Genomic DNA, 25057 nt, shown 5'->3' with positions numbered 1-25057 from the left:
GACAGGCAAGGCACAGTGGCTCAGGAGATTTCAAGCAGACCCCTTTCAGTTAAATTCTAAAAATTCAGTGTCAGAACAAAAAAAAAAATGCAGACAGCCAGGGTAGGGTAGAATGGAGGTCACCAGACACTTACATGAAGCTTTCAAAAACCTCGCCATAAGAAAGGTTGTTAATCATGACAAAACTCCTAATGTCTCAGACACTGTCTGGCTCTCAAACTGCAATGATGCTTAGATTACCAGAAGGAAGACACAGACACAGGTGAACATGCAACTACACAGCCTCCAACGTGTACTGGTCTGACTGCTGGAATGCCACTGCTGTTTGATTGATATATATTGCTCAAAAGAATTGAGATTTAAGCAGCCAGTTGTCCAGGAATATAACCTAAGTATTTAGGACATGAGTCTTTTTATGAGGACCTTCTCATGGTCATCCTCTGCATCTTCCAGTGCAAACACATGTCAAAGCAACAGGGCGACTATACCCAGAGTTGTCCAGAGAGGGCATTTTAGTCACATGTCTCCAAAGCACCAGAATCAGACTGACATGCAGCAGATCTCATGCTTCTCCTCTGCTGTTCCCAGGTTCCCTTTGCTGGCTCTAGAACTCCCAGGAGTCCATCCACCGGAGCCCTGCCATGGGGCTGCTAGGGTCGGAGGCCATGGGTCCTATCATCCCATAGGACAGAGGATGGAAGAGGTAGAAGCTGTGGAAAGAAACCAAATGCCCATCAGGGACTGCACAGTCTTCTGTCTCAAGAACATTGCAACAGATTAGTCCATACAGATATCCTACGGGACCTTTGTTTTATTGGCTGTTCTAAGCTCCACTGGGGACCTTCTAATCTGCTGAACACAACATATACTTAGTATATAGTTTTATCACAGGTGGTATTTTCTCTTAGAAAGCAACAGCTTTGGAGAAAAGCCAGCTGAGAAAACGTACAGCAATGAAGAATTTGCCTGTATTTGAGGCATGTGACACCATCTGACAGGGGGACTAGAATCAGAAACCACTGAGCTGTGGGTTTGCCGGAGAACAGAGTGTTCACACTGAGTGCTGGGATATAAGAAGGATTCCCTGCAATGGAAAGATGTTTTATAACGCATTACTAGGACACAGATGCTGAATCTAATCAAATATGAGGGTTTAGGATTGGACTTGATGATGTCTGAGAAGTTCAGCAAAGAAGAGAGGCAGAGACAAAGGCTAAGGATAATTAACAGGCACTAAGGTTTCCATTGAGACAGTGACTTTCACACATTCAGGAAAAGTTCAGCTTTCAGCATTGACCTGTACATGATGAGCAGAACTAGTGCCAGGAACCCGCCTCCATGTATTTTTCTAGCTGTAGTGCTGGGTGACAAGAACCAAGCACAGAACTTCAGTAGTGTGTCCCAGGTGATTCCTAGGAGAAGGAAGAGGTAGAAGTCAGGAGCAATGCAGAGGCCAAAGAACAGAGCCGCTATGTTCAGCCATAGACTGGGCTGACAAAGCTCCATTAACACCAGAAAACCTTGTCAATTTTTAAATTCATTTACCTTGGTAACCTTCAAAACGATAGGGATTATTCTGTATCAGCAGAAGGTTCTTTTTTCCTACCTTTCCGTTTGAATAAATGCAAAAGAGATTTGGCCCCCAGCATGCTAAATTGGTACAAAATCACAGGAAAAACTACCAAAACTGAATTATAAACAGACATGACAGAAAAGTGGGGGCAGCAAACAAAGGGAAGTAACTTGTATAAAAGCATAGTAAGAACAGTGACACAGCAGAGAATAGGAATCACATCTCTAAATTTAAATGCCCTAAGCACTAGACATGACTGCCTCTTCAGCATGGTAACAAAAAAAGACAATTTAGCACTTCAAGCTGCTTTGTGAAAAAACATTTTGAATTAGTGAAAGTTTTCAAGCACTTTGCACAAGCAAGCAGAAAACCTATAAAAAAAATATATACTGTTTAGTGTGAAAACATTCCATTCAACAGATTTGTCTTCTCCCAGACTCTAGTATTTACCTGTCAACATGCTGGAAAAAAGCATGGCAGGAAAGTAGTGGTGAAAGTAGAGAACTCGGCCCATCATAAAAAAAGGGAGGTAATGAAGGAGCCAGCCCAGCATAATCTGCCCTCCACCACGTAGCACGACTCTGGACAGTTCTGGAACACAGGTAAACAGACTTCAAAAGATAAAAACTCAACTGCAGTTCCTATTTGCAAGCCTTATCACAGTAAGTAAACTCAACAGGAATGATCTTTGCAGGATATCACGTACTGGTCTGAAATTACTCCAAGCCTCTGCAACATCCTAGCTGCATTCTTTGTAAACATACAAACACTCTTCAGGAGAACAATTATCAAAAAACATATACAAAGGCGTAAGTCTCGAGGGAATGGCAGGAGGTTGACCATGTTCTATGTTAAGATTGAACTTGCAGTTTCTCAGGACATACATCAGACTAATTACATCATTCCAGTTTCTGATGTCGCTTAGCTTTCAGAGCCTGGGGAAGGGACTGAGAGCTCTGACGTCTGCATGCAGCTTAGCCAACAACTTATTGTATAACTGAATAGTTTCACATCACGTTTTAGAATTCACTTCCCACGAAGAGATCTACAAAATGAAGCAACCATTGATGTAAACTGGAATGGCCAAAGTATGACTTATTAGGGTTTGTGAAAAGCTCTACAACCTTGGCATTGGACATAATAAAGGATCATTGCATCTCTTCCATTTGTCATTTGCTTTTCATAAATATCAGGAAACATTTCTCATTTCAAAACACCATGCATACTACAGTAGTACAGAACACATGCAGAGCTTGAGAGCAGGACGTTGATCCAACTGGTCTGTTGCCCTTACAGCCAATACAGGTAGCTCCTTGCAGTATTTTTGTTGAAGATCTGTCTTGTTCACTATTAAACCATTTGAGATATGAAGCTCCCACTCTCTTCCTTGTGGACATGGCTGAATAACCTAAGCTTAGTGGTTTCCCATTCTTGGGACACAAAGTCCTGCCATCTACATACTTTTAAGGTGCCTGCAAAAGGCATTTGTGAAAAGGAAGCCTATTATCAGTAACCTATGTGGGGTAAGTATCTCTACTAGAAAAAACATCTTGGAAGCCTGCAAAGCAGAACAAGATAAAACCATGGAACCATTCGATCTCTGCGTTAGGAAGGTTTCCCTGACATACGTTTTATCACCTTCTCCTACTGATACCTCCAGATCAAATACAGCCTTTCCAACAGCTACGCATCTGGTAATTTCTGAGCTGCACTAATCAATGTAACTGACAGCAATTGTGGCCAACATCTTGACTATTGAGCAGTTCATAAGTTCAACTCCCATGCTAGGCTACATGATGACCTGCAGATCAGAGCTGGCATGTGAGCTTCTGACTAATCCAAGCCCTCGTCTCCTGCAAGAAAACAAGGAAGCAAAAGCCTACTGAGACTAATATCTTTGGATCACCTTAAGATCCCAGCTTATACCCAGTCCGGCTCCGTACTCTCCAGCAAAGGAGTGGTAATACTTTTGACAAGCCACTGATCACATCTCCTGCCTGTGAGTTACTTCCAGAGCTCTTGTCTTTGGCTAAGTAGGTGTCTTAGGGCCCTTGCTGACTTGAGGATTTCCAAACAAGTCTTACAGGCTTAGGAAATTTGGCAACTCATTGGGAATGGTCTGCCATGCAAAAAGTGAGATTTATTCATCAGAGTGATTATTTTTAGTATGGAATCCTTTGTTAACAGTCACATCATTCAGTGCTACACTTTCAAAGCACTATGTAGTTCAGTGTTTTGTATGTACAGCTGCCTTGAGTGCATTTTGTTCAACCCCCAGGGTTTTAATACAATATAAAAAAAAGAGGGTTTTTTAGTACAGAAGTCCCAAGATGAGCTTTCCGGTATCAGGAAACCAGGATGTTATAATGGGGATTCTACAGTGCAGGAGGGATATGAAGACTGACCTCACCTTTGAGTTCAGATGTCAGCCGGACACCTCTCTTCAGGGTCACTGCAGTGGAAACTGCTATCAGAAGATATAACCCAATAGTGACCAGATTTAGCCACCAAATCACCTACGTCGGCAAAAAAGAAAGATTTGGGGCTTTAGGCTGGACATAGGAATGCGCATGCGAAAGGAAATGAAAAGCTACATCCAAACATAAGAGTACAATGACAGAGACAAAAGGACAAAAGGAGGAGGAGGAGGAGGAGGAGGAAGAGAATCATTGTCACTGGTAGAAGCAAGAGTAAGCTAAAATTTGCTAAAGACATTGGCTTGGAGCCCCCCATTCCCAACTTACCGGGTTTCCCAGCAAATAAACCCGATAATCAGTCTCATTGACACCAGAAAAACGCAGGCCCTGAGGAAACAGACCAGAGGGGAGTAAAAAGGTTTTGCATCAATCCAGTTTGTATTTTGCACAGTGTCAAAGGTGAGACAAATTCCCATCAATGCAGCTCAGATGCTACAAAATAAAGGTGACAATATCTTCAATGCAGTTAAGAGGTGCTATGCTTCAAGAAGCACAACAAAAGCACTTGAAAACAGACAGGAAGGTGTATTGATCAATATACCTGGTAGTTGATGGGCCAGTGCCAAGGTTTGGATGTAACTTCATTGTCCTTTGGTTTGAGGCCACTGTTTCCCTACAGATAAGTCAAGAGAAAATTTAAATGAGCAGGCAGTTATGCTGCAAAGCCTGCCCAGAAATGCCTGGGTACACAAACATACATGAACACTCTTCCTGAGTAAAGGCTGTTTTCTGACTACATAAACACATCATTTTCCGGAGATGGCCACAATGAGGACAATGAATGTTTTAATATTACTCTGCAAGTGAAAATGTTCTTTGGGTACCATTAGAGGCAGTATTCTCTCATTTCTCTTCTCCAGCTTTTCTGTCACTGGGGATACATGTTGCATAAGCAAGAATTTTGCTTATTAAGAGACTAATTCGACAGGTTTCCCTCCACTCTGAAATGAAAGCCTCAGAAAGATTATTTCCACAGAAACTCATACAGGTGCTTCCTTACCTGAGACAGCATTATCACTGGTTGCCACGGAAATGCTTAGCATTAATAATAATTTGCTTGACTACCTTCTTTCTTTTAAGAATCTGAGAAGAGCTTTACAAACAGTAGCAAATAAAACTTTAGACTCCTTTCTCAAAATAGAAACTTCCCATTCTTCAGACAATTGAGGAGCTGGAAGCAGAAGGGCTGTGGCCAAGAGCACAAAGAACAATCATGGGGAAAGACCGCAAGAGCAGTCCACCTTGAAAATATTAAATCCAGCTCATTTTTTTAATATTCACGGATAAATAGGGAAGAAGAAAGCAGAAAACACAGCACCTCGATCAACTTTTTTAAAAAAGAAAGTAGTTTTCCATTTTCAATCCAAACATTTATTGTTCTCCTAAGTGTCTGTTTAGCTAATTTTCCTGACTCTGACCACAGTGACATCCTCCTCACAAATACTAATTTAACTTTAAAACCTTCAGTACGATAGGGAAAATTTTCAACTCCCATTTACAGAACCGAATTTCAGCAGTGGAGGGATTAAATAATTACCAACAGAAAAGCCAGGCATCAAGCCCAAGGCTTCCAAACTTTTGGAAGATTTAGCCGCAAGATGACCCCTTTTTCTAAGTATAAATTCAAGTAGGTTGCTGGGGCTTGTAAATTCTGCCCTAGCTTGCAGACATCACCCAGATATCTCAGAAAATGCTATTTCTTTTTGATGCAGAGAAAAGAGAAAAAAAATATAATCTAGAATTAATTATATCCTACCCGGATCATAACCATGTGGGATTCTAGCAGAATTTCTGCAAAAGAGGGCTTCAAAACATCCAGGCTGATATTGGGCACTTTAGAAAAAGACACAAAAATAGATTATAAGTCAGTATGGTTTACTTTTATTTGCCTCTTTCATAATAAACTAAACTCTCTCCTCCTGTGACAAATCTGCTTCTAGCAGCTTTTCATTCCCTACGCAATTCATTCATATTCTAAACACAGAGGCTTGCAGTCAAAAGTATCCCCCAGTGAATTTCACAACTGATGTATGCCTAGATTTCCTCCTTTACTTCCAGGAGCAAGAGAAATAGGTAAAAGTCCATGAAATAAACAGATTTGTATTTCTAGCTGAAATTAGATTTCATAGGCTGCTGTTTATCTGTAAATGAGCCATGAGTGTGGGAATGCAAAATACATTACAACAGATGAGGAAATTCTACCAAGTCAACAGCCCAGGATTGCTCTCCTTTGGTTTGCATACAGTCGCTCAGAAAGGATGAAGAATGCTAGTTTTTTTAATAACTCAGAACTCAGCCCAAGTCATCTGCAATTCATGGCATGAAAATTGCATCAAATAATTCAGGCCAAATGAGGCTGTGACACATATCTAACTCCTGGATGAAGCTGCAAGGCCCATCTGTCATTACTGGCAAACTTAGTTCTCTGTCACACTTCTATTTATTTCTTGATGGTACAGCAAAGTCATTATTTAGTATGTCCCTGGTAAGAGAAGGAAAAAAAAAATAATACACCAGAACAGGGTGGATCCTAACTTTTTAAAAATATCCTTAAAGTATATATGACATACTCATATCGATGACAGTAATTCCCAATTAAACCAATGATGTTAAAAATAACAGCCTGTACTGCAGCGCCTATAAAACTTCACACTTTTGTTACCCATGAAGATCTCAAAATCCTTAAAAAAGTCTTTATATTTCCACTACACTTGAAGCATTATCACCAGCTTACAGTACAAACACTGAAGTAGAAAAAGGCTATGCATCTCTGAACAGCTGGCCCAAATTCAGCAAGTTCGTGCTTGAGTTGGGAAAGAACACACAAATTCCAAACACTGAATGCCAGTTCTTCCCATCTCATAGCTCAGCCCTTCCTTTAACAGCAAGCCAAGATGCACTCTCAAAGGAAAAGGAAATAAATGACTTACACTTAGGGTTAATATGATCTTCAAAGTTCCAGAGAGAATTGGGAGTCTCTTTCACGTATGGTGTGCAGGTGACTTCCACTTGTTCCCAACCCCTGAGGAACAGCAGAACAGTTAGCCACCAGCCCACAAAAGATCACTCAATATTTCCAGTTCATGTCTGTTTTTTTCCCCATTTAGCTTTATACTTCCCCATAACACCTACCATACCACTCAACCTCAGCAGCTGCATTCTTACACACTCTTATATACTCTAAGCACCATGTAGAAACCAAACCAGATTTGCAAGGCAGCCAACATAAAAATTCTACTGAACATTTGAACCACATTTCTAACTTTGGGCATCTGAACTAAAAAACCTAGGTCCATACGTAAGCAGTGGGATTTTTGAAGATGATTCACATTAACAACTAGAAACTACTTCAAGTCAACCCTTACAGTCTCTCCAGAAAAAAAAAAAAAAAAAAAAATCACCATCGTTAATTTAAGTCAATCCATGCCTACAGCAACTGTATTACAGAAACAAAAGAATGACTTTAGAGGATCCCACCAACTGTTCATTTAGTCTGTCACCCTATTTCTAGCAAGTCACGTTAAACACTTTGGGAGAAAGTGCAAACCCTGCAGTAATGTGCAGATTAATAAGGAATTTTCTATCAATCACCACTTAGCAGACTTCACTAATTAATTAACTTCCATTAATTAATCACCACTTAATTCTCTGAAGGACAGTGATTACTCCCCTCTAAATTCCTAAAAAAACCCAGAAAAATCCAATATACTCTAACCATCCTTATTTTCAGTTAACAAGTATTTTTTTCCTTCAGCTCTTAATGTCATCAATATTTTGTGGCAATAACTTCCATTCACAGGGTAAGTTTGTGGTAGGGGAAAAAAAAAATATACGCCCTTTCTTGAACACTGTTCACAGAGGCAGTGATTAATTTTTTTTAAAATCAATCACATTATTTACACATGAGCCCAGTTTTACTGGTAAAGTCTAAATGGCAATTGCATTCCTGACCAGTCAGTCACCAGAGGTATCTGCCTGCATTCACTATGATTCAGCATCCACAGGATACCTTAGAAGCCCTTTTTACCATAACACAGCGAAGGGAAGCCTAAGCTAGCAGTAACAGAGGCTGCTCTGGAAACAGAAGCAACATGACTGCACAGCCTGCTGCTTCAGGATCCATGTTAGCATCCCACACAGTACAGCTTTGCAGACACAGCAGCTTGCTTGGCATTAGTCTGGATGTCTCTGCATATACCTCATTTTAATGATGAGGATATGTAATCCAAGGACATATTAAATCATGACCCCTGCTAATAGCAGCTTGTTACTGTTGCCCTTGCTTCAGATGCTGCATGCAAAAATGGCAGAAGGTCTTCCAACCATAAAAGAAATTAGTACCAATAAAAAGAAATTTGGAGGATTATGGTATGGAACAGCATGAACTGCCCCAGTTTCTAGCAATTTTTGTGAATCCCAAGGATAAAAATGGGCCTTGAAGAACATGTCTGCTATCCCCTCTTGGACTTACCACAAGATCTACACCCATGCCACTCTTGGATCTCTTAGTAAGGGATATTATTTTTCAGAGTTGTGTACCTTCACTGTAACAGACTGCACAATCCTAACCCAGATCTTCCCCTCTGGTTATATTTTTAGTACCTGCTAGTTACTTTTTTATTCTTTTAAAGATAAAGAAATGGAGGAAATGTGGTTATTGCTTAGTTTAAAAGTACCATTGAGCAAAGGAACATGTCAGCTCAAGGCCTTACAGGGGTGGAAGGGGATTACAAGCTATTTACCATTTTGGCAGAGTCTTTCCAGAAGAGCCCAATATACACCCTGTGGCCACATGCTTTAGCCGGACCTGACTCCGTAGGACTTTGATGAGCTTCCCAGCCTTTCTGCCCACCACTTCAATCCGCCAGAAATCATTGGAGTCTCCTGTTCCATTCTATCATGCAAACATACCATAGGAGAGAAAAAAAAAACCAAAAACCACAAACCAAAAAAAACCAAAAGCCCCACAATAAAAGCAAAAAACCCTGCCAAAAAACAACTAGAAGACATACAGGATTGAAGCACTGCAAACGGGAACTTCTGAAACTCTAATGGTGGCAAAGCTAAACAAAGGAGCCCAGGCTACCCTCGCTCAGACTTCATAGAAGAGATTCCCCATCAGGAAGAGATGATTCTAGGCATGAGCAACTATTCACAAATACATTTTTATCTTGTCAACCTTAAATTTCTTTGCTTCCAATTCATACTTGACTGTGGCTCAGAGTTACGTTTTAAACAGGGGTAACTTGGCTGCTTCACAAAGGGGTTTAGACAACAGCCCCTTGCGTTCAGTAATTCAGCCCTCAGAGCAGATTTAATTTTTGTGATTCAAATTTCTGTCATCATTGTGTCAAAAAGAAGGCACTCGTCTATGTGACAAGGCCAAATACATAAAATAATACTTGTCAGAGCAACTTCAAGGTTGCTCAGATTGGCATTTCTGGAGTTGAACGCTGCCAAAGCTAGACCGGCAGTAAAAGCTTAAGTTATTTTCTTGTCTCTGTTCACATTAAATAGACCTTAAATATGAGATAAGCTATTTCATACTAAGTCAGTTTTTCCTCCAGTATGGTAGATACACATCTATTACCTTGGCTAACAAACTAAAAAAGCAAGAATAAATCCCCTTGGTGTGGTATGAACTCTCCCCAGAAGCAGGAGCTTTTGTTTTGTCTTGCCATTCACTTCACTTACTATTCCATAGCCAGTGACCTGAAAATGCTTCTTTGTCAGGGGAGCCTCATGCTGATGACTGTGAAGATTTCTAGAAGTTCTGAAATGAAATTAAAAGTCAAACCATGTTTTGTTTTTATATCTCAGTCAATTTGTGATAAGAACTTTCGTCTGAGCCATTCAGAGAACTGCCAGCGCTTTGACCACTGAATTCCAGCCAAGGGCAGGGCAGGATGCAGCCTTAACAGCGATGGGGGCCACAGAGTGAAACTGCCGCTTCCCACCATGCAACTCTGAGCTTACGCCACACTGGGCAGTGCTGGAAAAGGACGCTATGAATAAATCCAACCCCCAAGCTACAATCCACCACCTCCAAGTGGAAAAGACATTGTTGGTTTTGAGGTTTTTTTACATGAAGAGTAAAGGTGGGACTAACAGTCCTGCTCTTGCAAGAAGCAAAACAAGATCCTGACCTTTCTGGATTATTAGTTTTGCTTTTGAGGGGAAAGATTGTACCATTTAGTCAGGCACAGATTTACTGAGGGGGTAATCAGTGGCCCCCATTAGCACCAGCTGTTCATGGTGCAGACAAACAGTCTCCCACCCTAGCAGGGACTGCTAACGGGGGCAACCAGAAAAATCTGGCCGCATCCTGGTCAGTCCTTAATAAAACCACTCAGACAATGACCCACCCCCACCAACAATTCAGCTGCATCCAGCCTGGCCTTATCTGCACAGAAACCCTCTGCCCACGCTGGATGAGGTTCATAGGCAGGGAGCTGAGAGCCATCTGCCGGATCTTTTCTGCAGCACCGCAGCTTCACCTCCCATTCCAGAGACCTAATCAAGACCTAACCAGTATTGCCTAATCAAGATTTTATCACCTTCGTTATCATATATTTGGTAGTAAAACCAAAAATTCAAGGCATTTTTTTTTTTTAAAATCTTCAAACCATTTTGGAAACCTAAGCAATGATTTGTGAACACGCAATATTGAATGCAGTATAACATGATTTCCAGGCTCACAAGTTTAGAGCTTCTGTTAAAAAAATCAAAGCTGCGACAGCACAGAGCATTGTGGAACAGTGACATTAGACTAGACGAAGATTAAGTATCAAGTCACTAGGGTTCCCCTGCTTCCCCTCAGGTATTCCCTACAGAGAGGGAAGGCACCAGCCGACGCTTTCAGTAAAAGTGTTTCACTGCTATGATCTCAGTGCTGTTGAAAACTTCAGCAGGTGGATACTGCCTATGCACATAAGAACAGGACACTTGCTGTACATTGACAAAAAACCCACACTATTTGCCTGGAAAACTCAGAGAGACAAGCAACAGAATGAGGGTTTTGAAATTGCTTCTTTCCAGAAGAGTTACCCTTAATATTGCACCTCCCACAGCTGAACAAATCCCTCTGCTGCTTAGGTAGGTATTTCTAATGAAGTTGTGTGGTTCTGTTAAAAGTTTCCCATTTAACAGACACCCTTCAAAATGTAAGCCATAGAAGAAAAACTCCACAAACGCCACACTGGAAATGCAGATATACAGACACCTCTGTCACACAGCTCACTTGTGCTGCCCTAACAACATAGTGTCCAGGAGGACAAATCTCCCACCAATTCTACTGAATCATGCAATCTCTCTGAACACCAGAAATCGTCCTTACTCTTTATGTTCCAGACGAATAATATCTCCATGCCTCACAAACTCCACAGGGCTTGAGGGATCTGACAAATCTGCTGAAGGAAGGCAAACTAGTCATATCAATGCACTGACAAACATATCAGGGTCTTAGAAAGTTTCTTGGGAATGCTCATGCCTCAAGCAGACAATACAAGGCAAACTAATTCGTGTTGACTCTAAGCCTGGTGTAAACCACTGCTCTAGTTTAAAGACCAGACCTGAGGGCTACTCCAAAGAACATGGCCCCAAGCAGCACATATTGCCTTTAAATAAAGAGGATGCCAGCTCAGGCTAACTGAACACCAAAACTATATATATATATATGTATTTATATTTCATGAACTATAAAATTACTCTTGCAACACTGATCATAATTTTGTTATATCTAGGTTATTTGCATTGTTTGTTGTTTATACAGTTCTTGTTAATTTTTATATGCACATACTGCAGGTGAAGAAAGGAACCTCTGCCAGACCAAACATGCCTCAGCTAAACTATGATATTCTAAAACAACATATATGTACAAACCATAGATCATCAGGTTCAGTACTCTATCTTGCCCCAAGCAAACATCCATGAAAATCAGTTGAACACAATGTATCAGGACGTAGCGGGAGCCAACTTCTCCAGGACCCAATAGCCACAATAACAGATTCCACAAAATACTGAGTTCAGATTAATTTCCTCTCTGTTATTTGCAGTCCTACCTAGCTGAAAAGTTGTCAATGCAACCTGCAGCTGAGAAAAGCTTATTTACTTCAGCTGTACAATCTGGAGAAAAACCAGAAACACAGTAGACACAAACAGCATTAATCAAGACCGAGCCAGATTCCCCTTGTTCTTCCTCCTCTCCCCCTCATATCCATGAAGGATACTTTGTCCTGGAGGGAACTCAGAATATTTAAACAAAAAACTGAAGCAGCAGTTATAAAAGGCACTTTACTGGTATTTGTTACCTGTATCCGAATCACGTTTTTTTATAATCCACAGGTTATTCAAATCTTTATGTAAGTAGGCAGTGACCTGAAAGCACAGGATAAATTATTTTACCAAACAAGAAAAAAGCTGGTGCTAGCAGACACACATTCGCCAGCAAATCGAAGTCCCAATTGAAGGCACCAATAACATAGAAACCCTGGGATGACTTTTATGATAGTGCCCCCTAGAAAGTCCGCTACTGGCCACTTCTTAACCCAGATCACACCTTTTATTCGGTGTATAGCCTGTACATTCAGGAGCACTACATTTAATGGCAGTTCACATACATCATGAGTAACAGCCTCCAACCATACAGCTTGACCTCCTCTCATCCTACTTCAGAGGCTCCTTCTACAACGAGGATATCCAAACCTGAACTTTTTGAATAATCACTGACCAGTACCAGAACCAGGAGATGGAAACAGCACTGGGTTTACAGACAGGCATCACTGGTAGATATTTATGATGACAGGCTGCCTGTGACAACCACAACACTTCTGCCAAAAGACCCAGGGAAGGTAAGAAGGATTCAGGGATCAACTGTTAAAGCTGCACATGCTACCCTGCTAATCCTTACCAGCCTGCTCAGACTCACACAGAGTAACTGCTCCTACTGTTACCATGGGCAGGGGAGACCATCCGGGCCCCGGGTGCTGCTCCCAAGGGCAGCCTTCCCAAGCAGCATGAGGAACAGTGCCCACTTTACTCGCTTTCCTCTTCCAGCTGCAGGAAGCCTTGCTCTGTGGGACCCTAGACCAGTCCCAGACCTGTGCCTCCCACTCAGGTGGGAGCAGATGGCCTGGTGGGTGAGAGGCAGAACATAACAGGAGTGTCTGAGGGTGCGGAAAAAGGGAGAGCTGGAGGTGGAACCTCGCACCTTGAGGTTATATCATCAGGAGAGGAGGAAAAGGAGCAGGCAGAGAGATCACTGCCTCCATCTTTTCCTCCCTAAATCTCCTCCAAGTTTTAAATTCCCTTCCTCTCTCCACAGCCCCCAAACTGTCCCAGCCCCCTACCCTTGTCCTACCTCCAGGGCAGGGAGCACAGGGGAGGAGGAAGCTCCACCCTTTCCTACTTACCCTCAAGGAAACTCCCATCAGCATCCTCTCCAAATCTCCTTTCCCTGCTTTTAGTGTCATAAAGCACGTTCTGCACTTGAATTTTGACTATGTTTGAGCCAGTTTTGGTATGACATCTCCATCTACAGTAATGAACATCAATGTCACATGACAGTATTAGAATTTTTGGTTGGGAAGAACAGCAGGGAAGGAAGATTGAGACAAATTTTTCATTTCTGAAAACTACTTCCTCACCACAGAGGCTGAAGGGAGTTAAAAACCAAACACTTGTTTTTCTCTGGAAACTTTCTTTCAAGGAGCTCAGAAGAATTTTTAGACACTAACATGCAAACTGCAAAACACATCTTGGGAAAGCTGAAGAAGCTGCAAAGATTTGCGAAGCTTGATGATGCTGGACAAAAGTAAGAAATTAATTTAATTTTTGTACTACTTAATTAGCGACAGTTACATGATTTCTGATTTTTACTTTGATTTATTGCTTAATCACTTAATCAGAAGCCCTCAGAGAGTTCAGATAGTTTAATTATGGCTAGCTTACGAATGTACAGATATCTAATTTAATGAGCAAAGCCTTACAAATTCTTTGGCAACAGATGAGGTAAGCATGGCACAAAAGGAGAGTCATTCATGTCAGGTCACAGAGGCCAGTGGCTGGAGTGAAAACAAAACACAGCAGCCCTATTCTGTTGCTTTTAAAACACAGCAATGAAACCTGTAAGATAAAGTAATGTATTTGTTTTAAACATAAATTTTACAGCCTTCCCTGAGGTAACAATAGCACTTTAATTATGGAAGATTATTTTTAAGTCCTCTTGGCCTCCAACTATGGAGGGTGGTCTTGCTACTACAATGAAGCCTTGTTACTGTAAGTCACCACTGTGGTGCAACGTGGTAGGCTCTCTTCAAGCATCCTTTTTACTCAGACTTGCAAGCCAAGTGCACAGCTGTGGCACTGAGAGGGTAACAGATGCTGAGTAAATACATAGCTCCTGTCACAACAGCACCTAATGCTAAGTGCAATGGGAGTGAGTCAGTGGTTGTAGTCAGAGGTAGTAGTACCCCAGCACACTAACCTGCTGCTGGCGAGCCCCAATGCCCTCCGGGTAGAGGTGCCAGTGGGAATGAAGGTATCCCCCTGCCATCCGAAGGTTCTTCATTGTGACCACAGACCCGTACGCCAAGTCTACATGGGAAGGAAGGAGGAAAAAAGGCATAAGGCAGCACTCCTATAAATATCTCCCCCAGCTAGTCTGCAGTGCTCTGATCAGGCATGCGTTCTCCCGCTTTGTTTTGATGAAAGCTCATTTCCTGTTTGACATATTACTCCACACAGCTCCTTGCAAGCTTATCTTCTGTCCCCAACGATTCAGTAAAACTGTTACATAACATTTGGCTGAAATACTAAAACTCTCCCACCTAGTTTTAACATAAACATAAGCGCTAGTTCTTTTGTATGTAATTTCAATAATGAGACATTAGAGATAGCTTTTCATAAGAGTAAGCGTTCAACTTTAAACATGATCAAGTTTGAAAAGCATGTTACTGCTTTGAAGTACTCCATCGCCCAATCCCTACAGCAACACAAGAAGGAAGGGAGGCAAGCTCAGATATCCGATAGTGGAGCTGGTACCCTGGCTTCAGACACACAAGGGGGAGAACACAGTCTTGGAGAATGGACCTGATGCTCTCCCAGTAGCAGCTCTGGAGCAGGGAACAGCCAGAGAAAAGCTGAAGTAATCAGAAAGCTAAAGCATATTAAAGGCTCAATAGTTCTTAGCCAACCTGAGGATTACGGAATGACCACACAGGGCCACCTTTCCCCTAAATTCATATGCATACTTGAATACAACACAGCTGAACCAGGGGCATGCTGTGTCACAAAGGAGTTGCTAGTTTTCATTTACACACATTTTGGAAACAAATCCCAAATCTGAACACCTACAAACGTAAGGTGAACAGGACAAATCTCTTTTTGTTGCCTCAAGCAAAATAAAGGCCAAAAAATACAAAGATGCATGCACAGAAAACCATCAAATGCCCCAAAATGGCATCTTTCCCTCCAGAAAGAGTATGATGAAACAGCTAGTGATCTTGCACTAAACATGGTGTTATTTTCAGCCTTTTTCTTTTCTGTCAATATATAAAACTGCACAGAGGAACAACATAGATCTGACCATGACCATGAAGGCATAACCTGGACTGTCCTGCACTGACTCACAGGAGATGCTGTTTTTATTTAAACCCCCACATACATTGACAACACTCAAAGCGGTTTATTCCTTTGGACACTCACACTCTGGAATGGAGACATTATGAAGATTGTTCCCAACCAGCTGGGACTGAAATGCTGAACTGAAGAAACCATCCCCAGGACCACTACAAAAGAGAGCAAAGAATGTGACAATTCAAAGTCTGGCAAAACAGGCATAAAGCTCTATCATGCACTACCAAATTGTTTTTACAGAAGGAAAAAGATAAAACCAGATATGGCATCAGGAGAATGACTGCAGCTCCCTTAGATGCACACACCTCTAATGTTGTGAATCATAGCAGATAGAGAGAGTCTTGCAGGAAATTGTCTAGAGCTGCAAGGACTTGAGGTCACAAAAATGTACACACTGACACTGCACAAAGCACCATCAACTATCTTTGGAGGTGTTCTTATGACAAATAAACTGACCACTGTCAGGTTAGATATAACAAATCCTCTCTCTTAAGTCTCATTTCTGCTAAGAGGGTAGCGGTAAGACCAGTTGACTTAAACTGAAAAATAACAGATTTTTTTTTTTTTTTTTTAATGGTGAAATGCTTATTCACCTCATCTCTTAATGCTGGCATATGGAAAAACATTTTACTAGCTGTTGTGCTCTTTCCACATAAAAAACATCCCTTGGTTGCAGGCATTCAGAGAAGACTCCTCCCTTTGGGCAAATTCAGACTTTTTTTTTTTTTTTTTTTAATTACAGCCAAAGCATTTTTCAGGAATGCAATGCCTTTTTTATTTCTGTTTTTGTAATTAAAAAAAAAAAAAAGAATGGAGTTGAGACATTTTCAGGTCTAAGAAAGAGAGGAGGAAAAAAAAAATAGGAGACAGAGAGTTTGGTTAGGATACTTGCTTGGCATTTCAGAAAGTCTTAAGCTCAAACTCAGTTTCACTGCCAGCTTGGCCACAACCTTTCTCTAAAAACAATGCAGAAGTCTGGGAAGGGAATTAAACAAAGACACAGCTTGTGGCTGTGCTTCTGACACTGAAAATGGAGAAATCTATGATCAATGCCCTTTAATTCAAAGCAAAGACAAGTGATTCTTCTTCTGGAGAAAACATTGTGAAATACCTTTTATTTAATACTGTAAAATGAACAGCAAACATAGCCGTGTAGAGGGCAAGCGGGAGCAGGATAAGGCAGAGTACACGAGCCAGTAAATGCTTCCCAAACACGACCTGTAACAAACACAACCTGGATCAAACAGTGCAACTGCAGGAACAACTCTACTCTTTTACTCACAGGACTCTGAGCAGTGGTCCTATAGCAGAAGCCTACCATGCAAGTAAGTCCAGCAGGCTGCAAAATTACCTCAAAAAGGCCTAGGGAGTGGTAAAAGCTTAGGCAAACCTTGTGCATCTCCAAAAGCTGGAGCTGGGGTATCTTGAGATTTCAGGGTCTTGGGAGGAAGACAAAAACAGGCAACAGGAGGGTTTAACTTTCAAAAATGTTGGGCATGCCTAACTTTGGCAAAGGAGGTTGGGCAGCTCCCACTGACAATACTTTGAAAACAAGGACCTTAACTTGTTTATCAGAGCAGTACACATCTTGACACAAAACTCACAGCAAGGAGATGGCTTCCAGAATAGTAACTGTCAAAGCCAAGCAAAAGGGAAAATGAAAACATGAGGGCACAAGCCACTAGATACAATTCTCCCAACAAGTCTCCCTATGCAAATATGACTGCAACAAGGACTTCTTGGGGACCTAGATATGCTGCATTCACAGAAACCAGGTCACTTAGCAAGGATGCTCTCACACTGCAACTTCTGTTGCTGGCCCTCAGCCAGAAGCTACAGAAAAGTCAGCAGCAAAACCTGTGAGCGTTTCTAGCTGCCTCAACACAAAAGCAGAACATTTTATTTAAATCCCTTGTAAAGGTGGTTTGTACACAGATGCCCAAGATGCAATTACACATTCACAACCTACTGACATTGCTGGTAGTAGGGTAAGTATTCTACAATACAGGGTGGGTAATAAACAGCTGTGGGAGAAGAAAACACCTTAAATAGCAAAAACTGTTTGCTAAATGTCCACATCTAACTTCCAAGCGGACAAAGGCAGATGTACTTGCTATCTTCCGTATTTTTTTACATGGTACCTACCATACAATCATTAAGCTAATCATCCTCCATCCCTTAATAACAGATCCAAAGATGTCAGAAGTAATGGAAAAAGAGCTGAATACACTACAAAACTAAGAACTTACTGAAGTCAACAAAGGAAACAGTTGCTCAGGTCAAGTACTTGAGCAGAACACTTAATAACCACTGGGCACTTAGAAAAATGCTGATTGATGGTACATAACCAAATTAATGCAGCAGAGAGGCATATGAACTAATCTCCAGCTCCCTCCTCAAAATGACCACAATATGCTTCAATCTTTGTGAAAAGGCCTTCTTTAACTACAGACTTCAATGCAAAGTTAAAAAAGAAAACGCACATGAAGGACAGCACCAAGCAGATGAGAACAGTGGACCAAGATGAGCTGAAAATTCTAGAAATCAAATCAGTCCCAAAAACCTTGTGTGTGAAGAATCATGAGTAGTTTCCTAACAAATGCAGAGACAAGTTATTCAGGCTTTCAGGGGTTTAATCCTCAGTACTTTTTTTTTTCCCCTCCTCAAGCACCAAGGTTGCCAAATAGTTAGTTATTCAGAAAGCATCTATCTTCTGGAGTAAATTTCTTTACATATTCTAACACTCAGGGGCTTGCTGCCTTTGCTGCCAGCAGCACAAATGAAATCACTGTGCAGCCGTCTGCTGGCAGAAAGCTTAGACATGATGGATTTGTTTCATTTCAAATGCAATTAACTGACTTTGCTCAAGAAGTGCTTCTCCAGAGCTGGAACACTGCATCTTTGCAGCCCATATTGATTCACATTAATCAGAGAAAACAAATCACACAGCAGGAATAGAAAAAGTCCCCCAAAACCCCCACTGTTTATAAGACAAACAGGACAAAAACAGTAAGTGAAAGATATTGAATTTTCAAGCTTCAGAAGAGGCTGAGACAAGAGGACAACTGAACACCTTTTAAAAGATGTGCTTGAAGAATTTGTTTTCCTGCTGGTTGCAAGACAGCAAATGGCACATCAAGGTATTTCTCCAAATAGTAGATTTCACAGTCTCCAAATATAAAATGCAATGTATTAGAACAGGGCACCCAAACACACTAGCAAATTTCTTAGAGCTTACAAGAACTAACGGTGTGTAAAATTGAACAGACTATGGCTGCCTTCATCCTCAGGACTGGCTACGGAGACTGCAAGTTGCAGAGCACACATGACTCATGATGGACTATAGCATGCTACTGCTATGCGACCTGTGCCCCCGTACTCTACTGAAGCAGAGTCTAAGCTTGCGCTGCTTATGCAAACTAGGTGCTGCAAGACATGCCTGTCTGCCAGGTAGCATGTACTCGTCAGAAGGTCATGTAACAGTGTTGGACAACATCTTGCTTTGGGGCATTGTACAGCCGTTCCAATGAGCATTTTTAACCTAGACTGAAATAAAATTCATCCAACTGGAAAGGTAATAGTTTCTCTCGAGAAACAGCAACAACATTTTTGCTGTGCTCTTATGGCATTATATCCCACTGACATACGTGGGGTTTTTTTAAACATATGGCAATAGTTTTTCCATTATAACTTTCATCTTTAATCATCATCATCCACCTCAGATACCCCCGTTTGCTGCAGACAGAGTATCACTGTTTGGCTAGTTCAATGGTTGTCAATAACTACGAGAATTATGAAGGCAAAAGAAAGCAAAACAAAACAAAGAAATCCTTAATGTAAAGAAAAGGTTTTTTACACTCACCAGTGACAGGCTGAGGTTCCCCAGCAAGTCCCATAGGTCATAGATTGTGTTCAGGCCAACCAAGAGGACCACGAAAAGGCCAACAAACTTTACCCCCATTGCTCCAGCAAGGTTCATGCCAGTCAGACTCAGCCAGAACCACCAGGAGGCAGAAAATGGCCTGCAGGACAGATAGAGCAGGTCAGTAAATAAATGATCGTTACTTGAATGGGTATCTGTGATCAGGAAAACAAACAGCAAATTGGCTGCCCCGCAAAATTACATTCCATCTTCTTCTTGGGAGCCCATGAGGAACAGAAAGGTATATTTTTCATTAATTTTAGAATGATGCAAGGATACCCCTGATACAGGCTTCAGAAGGGCCCAACACTTAAGCCTGGGCAGCCCTAGATCTCCCCTTTAAGGAAGGGAACATAGACATCGGGTATAAGCTAAAATACTAGTGTGAAGGAGGTCTGACACATGGAAGGTCTGAAAATAGAAACAGGACTTTTGCTCCATAAAATGCAAACTTACATTTCTCAGAGAGCTGACATGGGGGAGAACAGGAAAAAAAGAACAGCTACTTTTCCTAAAGCAGAAAGGCCATGGTGGAAAACATCTATGCAAAGCACAAACAAAAGCTGCAGCAAAAAACAAACAAATTACAAACTAAACTAAAATTGAACCACAGAGAAAAGATGAGAAAAGATGACAGCAGAATTTAAAACCCTTTTCCTACTGACTCCTGATGCCTTGACACTTGTATTTTGGCTGGACAAAATCCCCGTGACCTGCTAAGCAACACAATAGCTAGAGCTGGCTTTTAATTTGCATAAAATCAACTAGTTTGAAAACAGGATTAACTCTAAGAGATGAGAAATAAGTTCAGGCCAAGGCACACAGAGCTGATCAGACACTGCCCTGTAAGTTAGGGCTTGCACTCCCTGGGGTGTGTGTTGTAGATGAGGATGGCCTTGGATGGCCCCCCACATGACACTGCAGGCTGCATTTTCGTGTGACTGCAGCACACATGGCTAAGATCGGTATGATCAGTTCTTGAACATTTCATGAAACAAAACTTGCTCCTATATAACACAGTATTCTAAGCTTTTATGTCTCTGAATTCTGGATGCATTGTGGGGAAGCTACTCTGTACAGCCCAGCCACAAAGAAGCCTTTTGACATATCCAAATACCTAGAAATCACCATCCCCCTCTGGATGGGTCTACAGCAAATATCTTGAGCAACCTAACTGCGTTATTCAGAAACATCCTGGCCATATTTCTCTCAAATTTTTGGTACCAATTTCTCTAAACCCAACAAATTACACTATTTACCTCAGCTAGCAGGATTTTATAAGTGCTTATAAGATTACAGTCATAGATAAACGGTGTTTCTCCAGCCTGGAGACAAAGTGTCTGGTTCCAGACAAAAAATTAGTATTTTTGCCATTAAGGAGCAAAGCCTTGAACAGGCTCCAACCATCCTTCATTCCTCCTTCTCTGACCTACAATGCCCTATACTAGCTTTCTTTCATGTCAAGTTTTAAAAACCTTTAATCTTCATTTTCAAGATTTGCAGTTCCATAAACACTATGTCTGCTGAAATTTCCTTTCATGCTAAAATTTAATTCTCTCTCCTGGTTTACCCCAGCCACAACACTTTCTCCCTAGTTTCACAAACCCTCATGCTAAAAATTTCTCTCCCCTACCATGAGTCATATTCACCTCCAAATTTCCTGAAACATCTCATCCGAGCCATTCACCCAGACCACGAAGTGGCAGACATATTCGAGTACTTTACCTGTGTGAAAGCTGAGTACCTATAGTTTAACAAAATTATCATCTTTATCTTACCTATCTGCACAGCTGTTACATTTCACCATACTCAGAACAGCTCCCATGAGGAAGAACATCAGAATGGGGTCCAGCAGAATATATTGGGACAAAGTAATACAGCCTGTATCTGCAAACAGATGCACAACAATGTCAGAAAGGCTTGCAGTTCCAAAGTGAATCTAAGATTGCAGGAAGGCAGTTTCCTCAGTGTAGTCAAGACAAGGGGAACAAGGGAAATTCTAGAAACAGAAGCAGATCAGAACATTTCAACGTCTACTTGGGTAACAAATGAAAAAAAACCCCACCCTCTCAAAAAACAGGCAGTACAACAGTATCTGTGAAATGCCATTTGGGAGGTGCTGCTAACATATTCAGATGGAAAGCATTACAGACAGCAAAGATCTACTTGCTAAGGTACCAGCATGGTGCCAGAGGATGCTACAGGGCAAGTCATCTTTCAGATGTTACCTATAAAAATGAATATGACTTGGGTATTTTAAGTCTCCATATCTGTGTGTCCTCACAAAACCCCAATTTGGGTAACTCCATTTGCAATGTTAATTTCTCCACTTGGCTCAGTTCAACAAGGAACTTTATTCATTTCTTACTGTGAACTCTTCCATAGTAATGCAGTAGGCTGTTAAATACCTCTATAATTCATACAGCAGACATCAATATTTCACTAGTGAGCAAAATCATTCCTGACCATCCATCTTAAAAAAATTCTTAAAACTTAGGTGAAATGTAGTCCAACGCTGTGGTTATGCACATAACAGAAGTACCTATGAACTAAACAAGACTGTAAAATTCACAAGGGGACCACCAATTAAAAAGCCCCATATATATATAAAGCAGAATTACTTTGCTTTTGGGAACCTCTCTCATTAACCCCAATATCCCCTTGCTAGATAACACATGATAATCCAGAAATTAAATTCTTGAACAATTAACCTGCTCAATTTTGCTGTAGCAGGAACACCTACCAAAAATAAGGATGAAAGCCGTGAGTAAGGCTGCTGGCAGTGACTTTGACAGTTCCAACACTGTGAGGTAGGCGAAGGGAACCAGGCAGGAGCCAAGGAATGCACAGAACTGCACAAAAAGAAGATCACGGGAGAAGTTATAACCCTTCCCAAGGTGAACACACACCCACACCCTTTCCCTTCCTTCATCTTCCACACCTACCAACAACAGGAGGTGTTGCAGTAGCTGAACTGACTCACTAAGAACATCAGACAGAAGCCAAATGAACAAAGATACTGTTCAGAGAAGGACAGCTGCTTACTCTGTTCTGTCTCTAGATGTGTCAGTAACAACATTCAGTCATTCTCTTGCTAGACTACATCAGGTATTCATAAAAAGATATGCCAAGTAGGTGCACATCCACCATACACAACTTATTTTAACAAGAGACTAGAATATGAAATCTAAGAACAAAATACACCTGTACCTTACATCTTCAGCAGTCCAGTATCACCTCCCCTACACAAACGAGACTGAGGATAGTTGGAGGAGGAAGAACAGAAATCGAAACAAAAGAAAGCAGCAGCACAGTAAAATTTGTTCTCTTCAATGTCTGGTTGTAGCACTTCTCACACCTTTGGCTCAGGGGATTCTAGAACCACAAATTGCTGGAGGCCCGGAAAGCAAACCAAGAAAATACACTTTCCCAGTTTTTATTCTTCTTTCTAGGCACTAGCAATTGACCACTGTTTCTTTTTTTTGGCTCACGGTATCTGTTGTCAGCTTTATGGCCTTGGTCTTCCTAGACAGTAGTACAGCCAACAGCCAGGGTTTCAGATAGAATACCACTCTGAATAGCTATCCCTGCCCCGCTCCATCAGCTTACTCAGCTCAGTGTCACTGGAGGCGGCAAACTGCAGGTGGCAGTGGATGATCCTGGCTTTTTGACATTCTTGGCTCTCCAGCAGGACAGCCAGGCACAATGGAGTAAGCAGTGTGCAGAATAGGCAAGATATCTGTCCCACTCGGGAGTGTAGTCCCACTAATTAGCAGCAAGGGTTGGCTTCAATAATCACCTTACTTTCTTACCTGGCCTCTCACAGCCAGACATTAAGTCTTATTCACAATACAACCACTAACACTTTTCTAAGGAGCTTAAAGACAAGACACAAGGCTAAACAGACCTCTGATCTGATCCAGGAGAGCTGTTCTTATGACATAACACTCTGTACTGAAAAGCACAGGAGAGCTAGCCAGCTTGATACTAGCCTGTATAACCTTACCCCTCTCATTCCCACATAGTTGTGCTGCTCATATCTGTCCCCTGGCTTTTGGAAAGGAAATGTACCATCGTATCCACTAAGGTAGCCAGCAAGTCCAATCAGCATCTGAAGAGGAAAGGTGAAAAAACTGGTCAGGGAAATCGCATTGGAGGAAGGAGTATCCAAGCCAGCAGCAGGTAAGATGTTTATAGAAGCCAAGTGTGATCCAGAGGATAACTACTTAATTCAGACACATCATCCAAACAAGAGTTCATGCACAGAATTCATATGCATACATATTGCCCTTTGTCTAAAGGCAAAATCAGAAGGGATCAAAAGGACTTTGGCTGCTGACCATAAGGACAACTGCAAGCTCAAAAGAAATATCAGGTGTGGGATTTAGCAGAGAGAATTATGTTTCTGTAGATTCTCCCATCACTCCTTATTCCTATAGTTCAAAGAGACTCAGCCTGAAAGGAAGACTCTGAGTCAGAGTGCACCTTCATCAACACTGCACACAGTTGCTAGAACAAGTTCTTTGATTACAGAATAGCAAGTCAAGGCTTTCAGGGTCCTTTGTGGTAGGACTCTCATTAACATACAAGCTATCAGGAACTGTTTGGTTCCTTTGAACTGTAGGTTTCTATTAAATATCCCCTCTAAACCACATAAGTGCCATAATCATTTTTCAATGTCAAGCCTCTCCAATACCCAACATGCAATACTGTTTTGTTTTCCCGTATTCAAAGCATTTTCATAAAGAAGAAAAGATGCAAGCTGAGGCTCTGGATAGAGAATGTAAATTACCATGATGCCAACAACAGTTAGGAAAGGCACTGGTGTTCATCACATCCTTCAGCCAGAAGGACGGGGAAGACTTTTGTTGGCCCATTCCTGTGGCTTCTAAAACATGTAACAGAAGAACAGTTTACCTTCCCCAAAGGGGGGTGGACATCAAAGAAGAAGGTCCGATTAATGTAGTAACTTCCCATCTTCCCAAAATGAGTTTCATCCCAACTGGAAAAAAAACCCAACACCAAACAACATGCTATAATGCTGAAGACAGTAAAAAAATCCAGGAAGGCCTTTTTACTCATGCTTTTCATCATATAGAGGGTTACTGCCATACATTCGATATGAGACAATGCATTAAATTCACCGGGAAATCATGGAGAGTATTTCAGCCATTCTAGGCAGGGTCCTTTTTAAAGAGTTTGATATTAGCACTCCAAAACCTCTAGTGTGCCCTTCTGATTCCAGGCTGATCTTAGAGATGTTAAAAAAATCATCCTGCAGCCCACAGATCCCCAAAACCGCCTCCCCGAGACCCGGTCCCCTCTCTGCAACATGTCCCGAGAGCAGCGGTGAGAGAGGGGCAGGGACCGGGGCAGGGACCGGGACCGGGACCGGGGCCGGGGCCGGCAGAGAGCGCAGCGCTTCCCTGGGGCCCTCACTGCCAGGATCCC

General features: G+C 41.6%; 1 protein-coding gene across 1 annotated transcript; it reads right to left on the bottom strand.

Moving 5' to 3' along the window:
- Positions 1-448: 448 nt before the first annotated feature.
- POMT2 (protein O-mannosyltransferase 2) lies at positions 449-24583 on the bottom strand. Its single transcript, XM_059819370.1, has 20 exons — positions 24524-24583; positions 23613-23717; positions 22350-22458; positions 21385-21493; positions 19547-19706; positions 16796-16902; positions 15754-15836; positions 14534-14643; positions 12360-12426; positions 11387-11459; positions 9745-9823; positions 8793-8944; positions 6981-7072; positions 5807-5883; positions 4592-4663; positions 4318-4377; positions 3984-4089; positions 2024-2164; positions 1298-1412; positions 449-710 (listed from the first exon to the last, which is right to left on the bottom strand). The coding sequence occupies exons 1-20, from the start codon at positions 24581-24583 to the stop codon at positions 605-607; spliced, it is 1983 nt and encodes a 660-aa protein (XP_059675353.1). The 3' UTR covers positions 449-604.
- Positions 24584-25057: the final 474 nt, after the last annotated feature.

This window comes from Gavia stellata, chromosome 7 (assembly GCF_030936135.1).
Source record: "Gavia stellata isolate bGavSte3 chromosome 7, bGavSte3.hap2, whole genome shotgun sequence".
NCBI lineage: Eukaryota > Metazoa > Chordata > Aves > Gaviiformes > Gaviidae > Gavia > Gavia stellata.
This window is presented reverse-complemented; position numbering and strand designations above follow the sequence as displayed.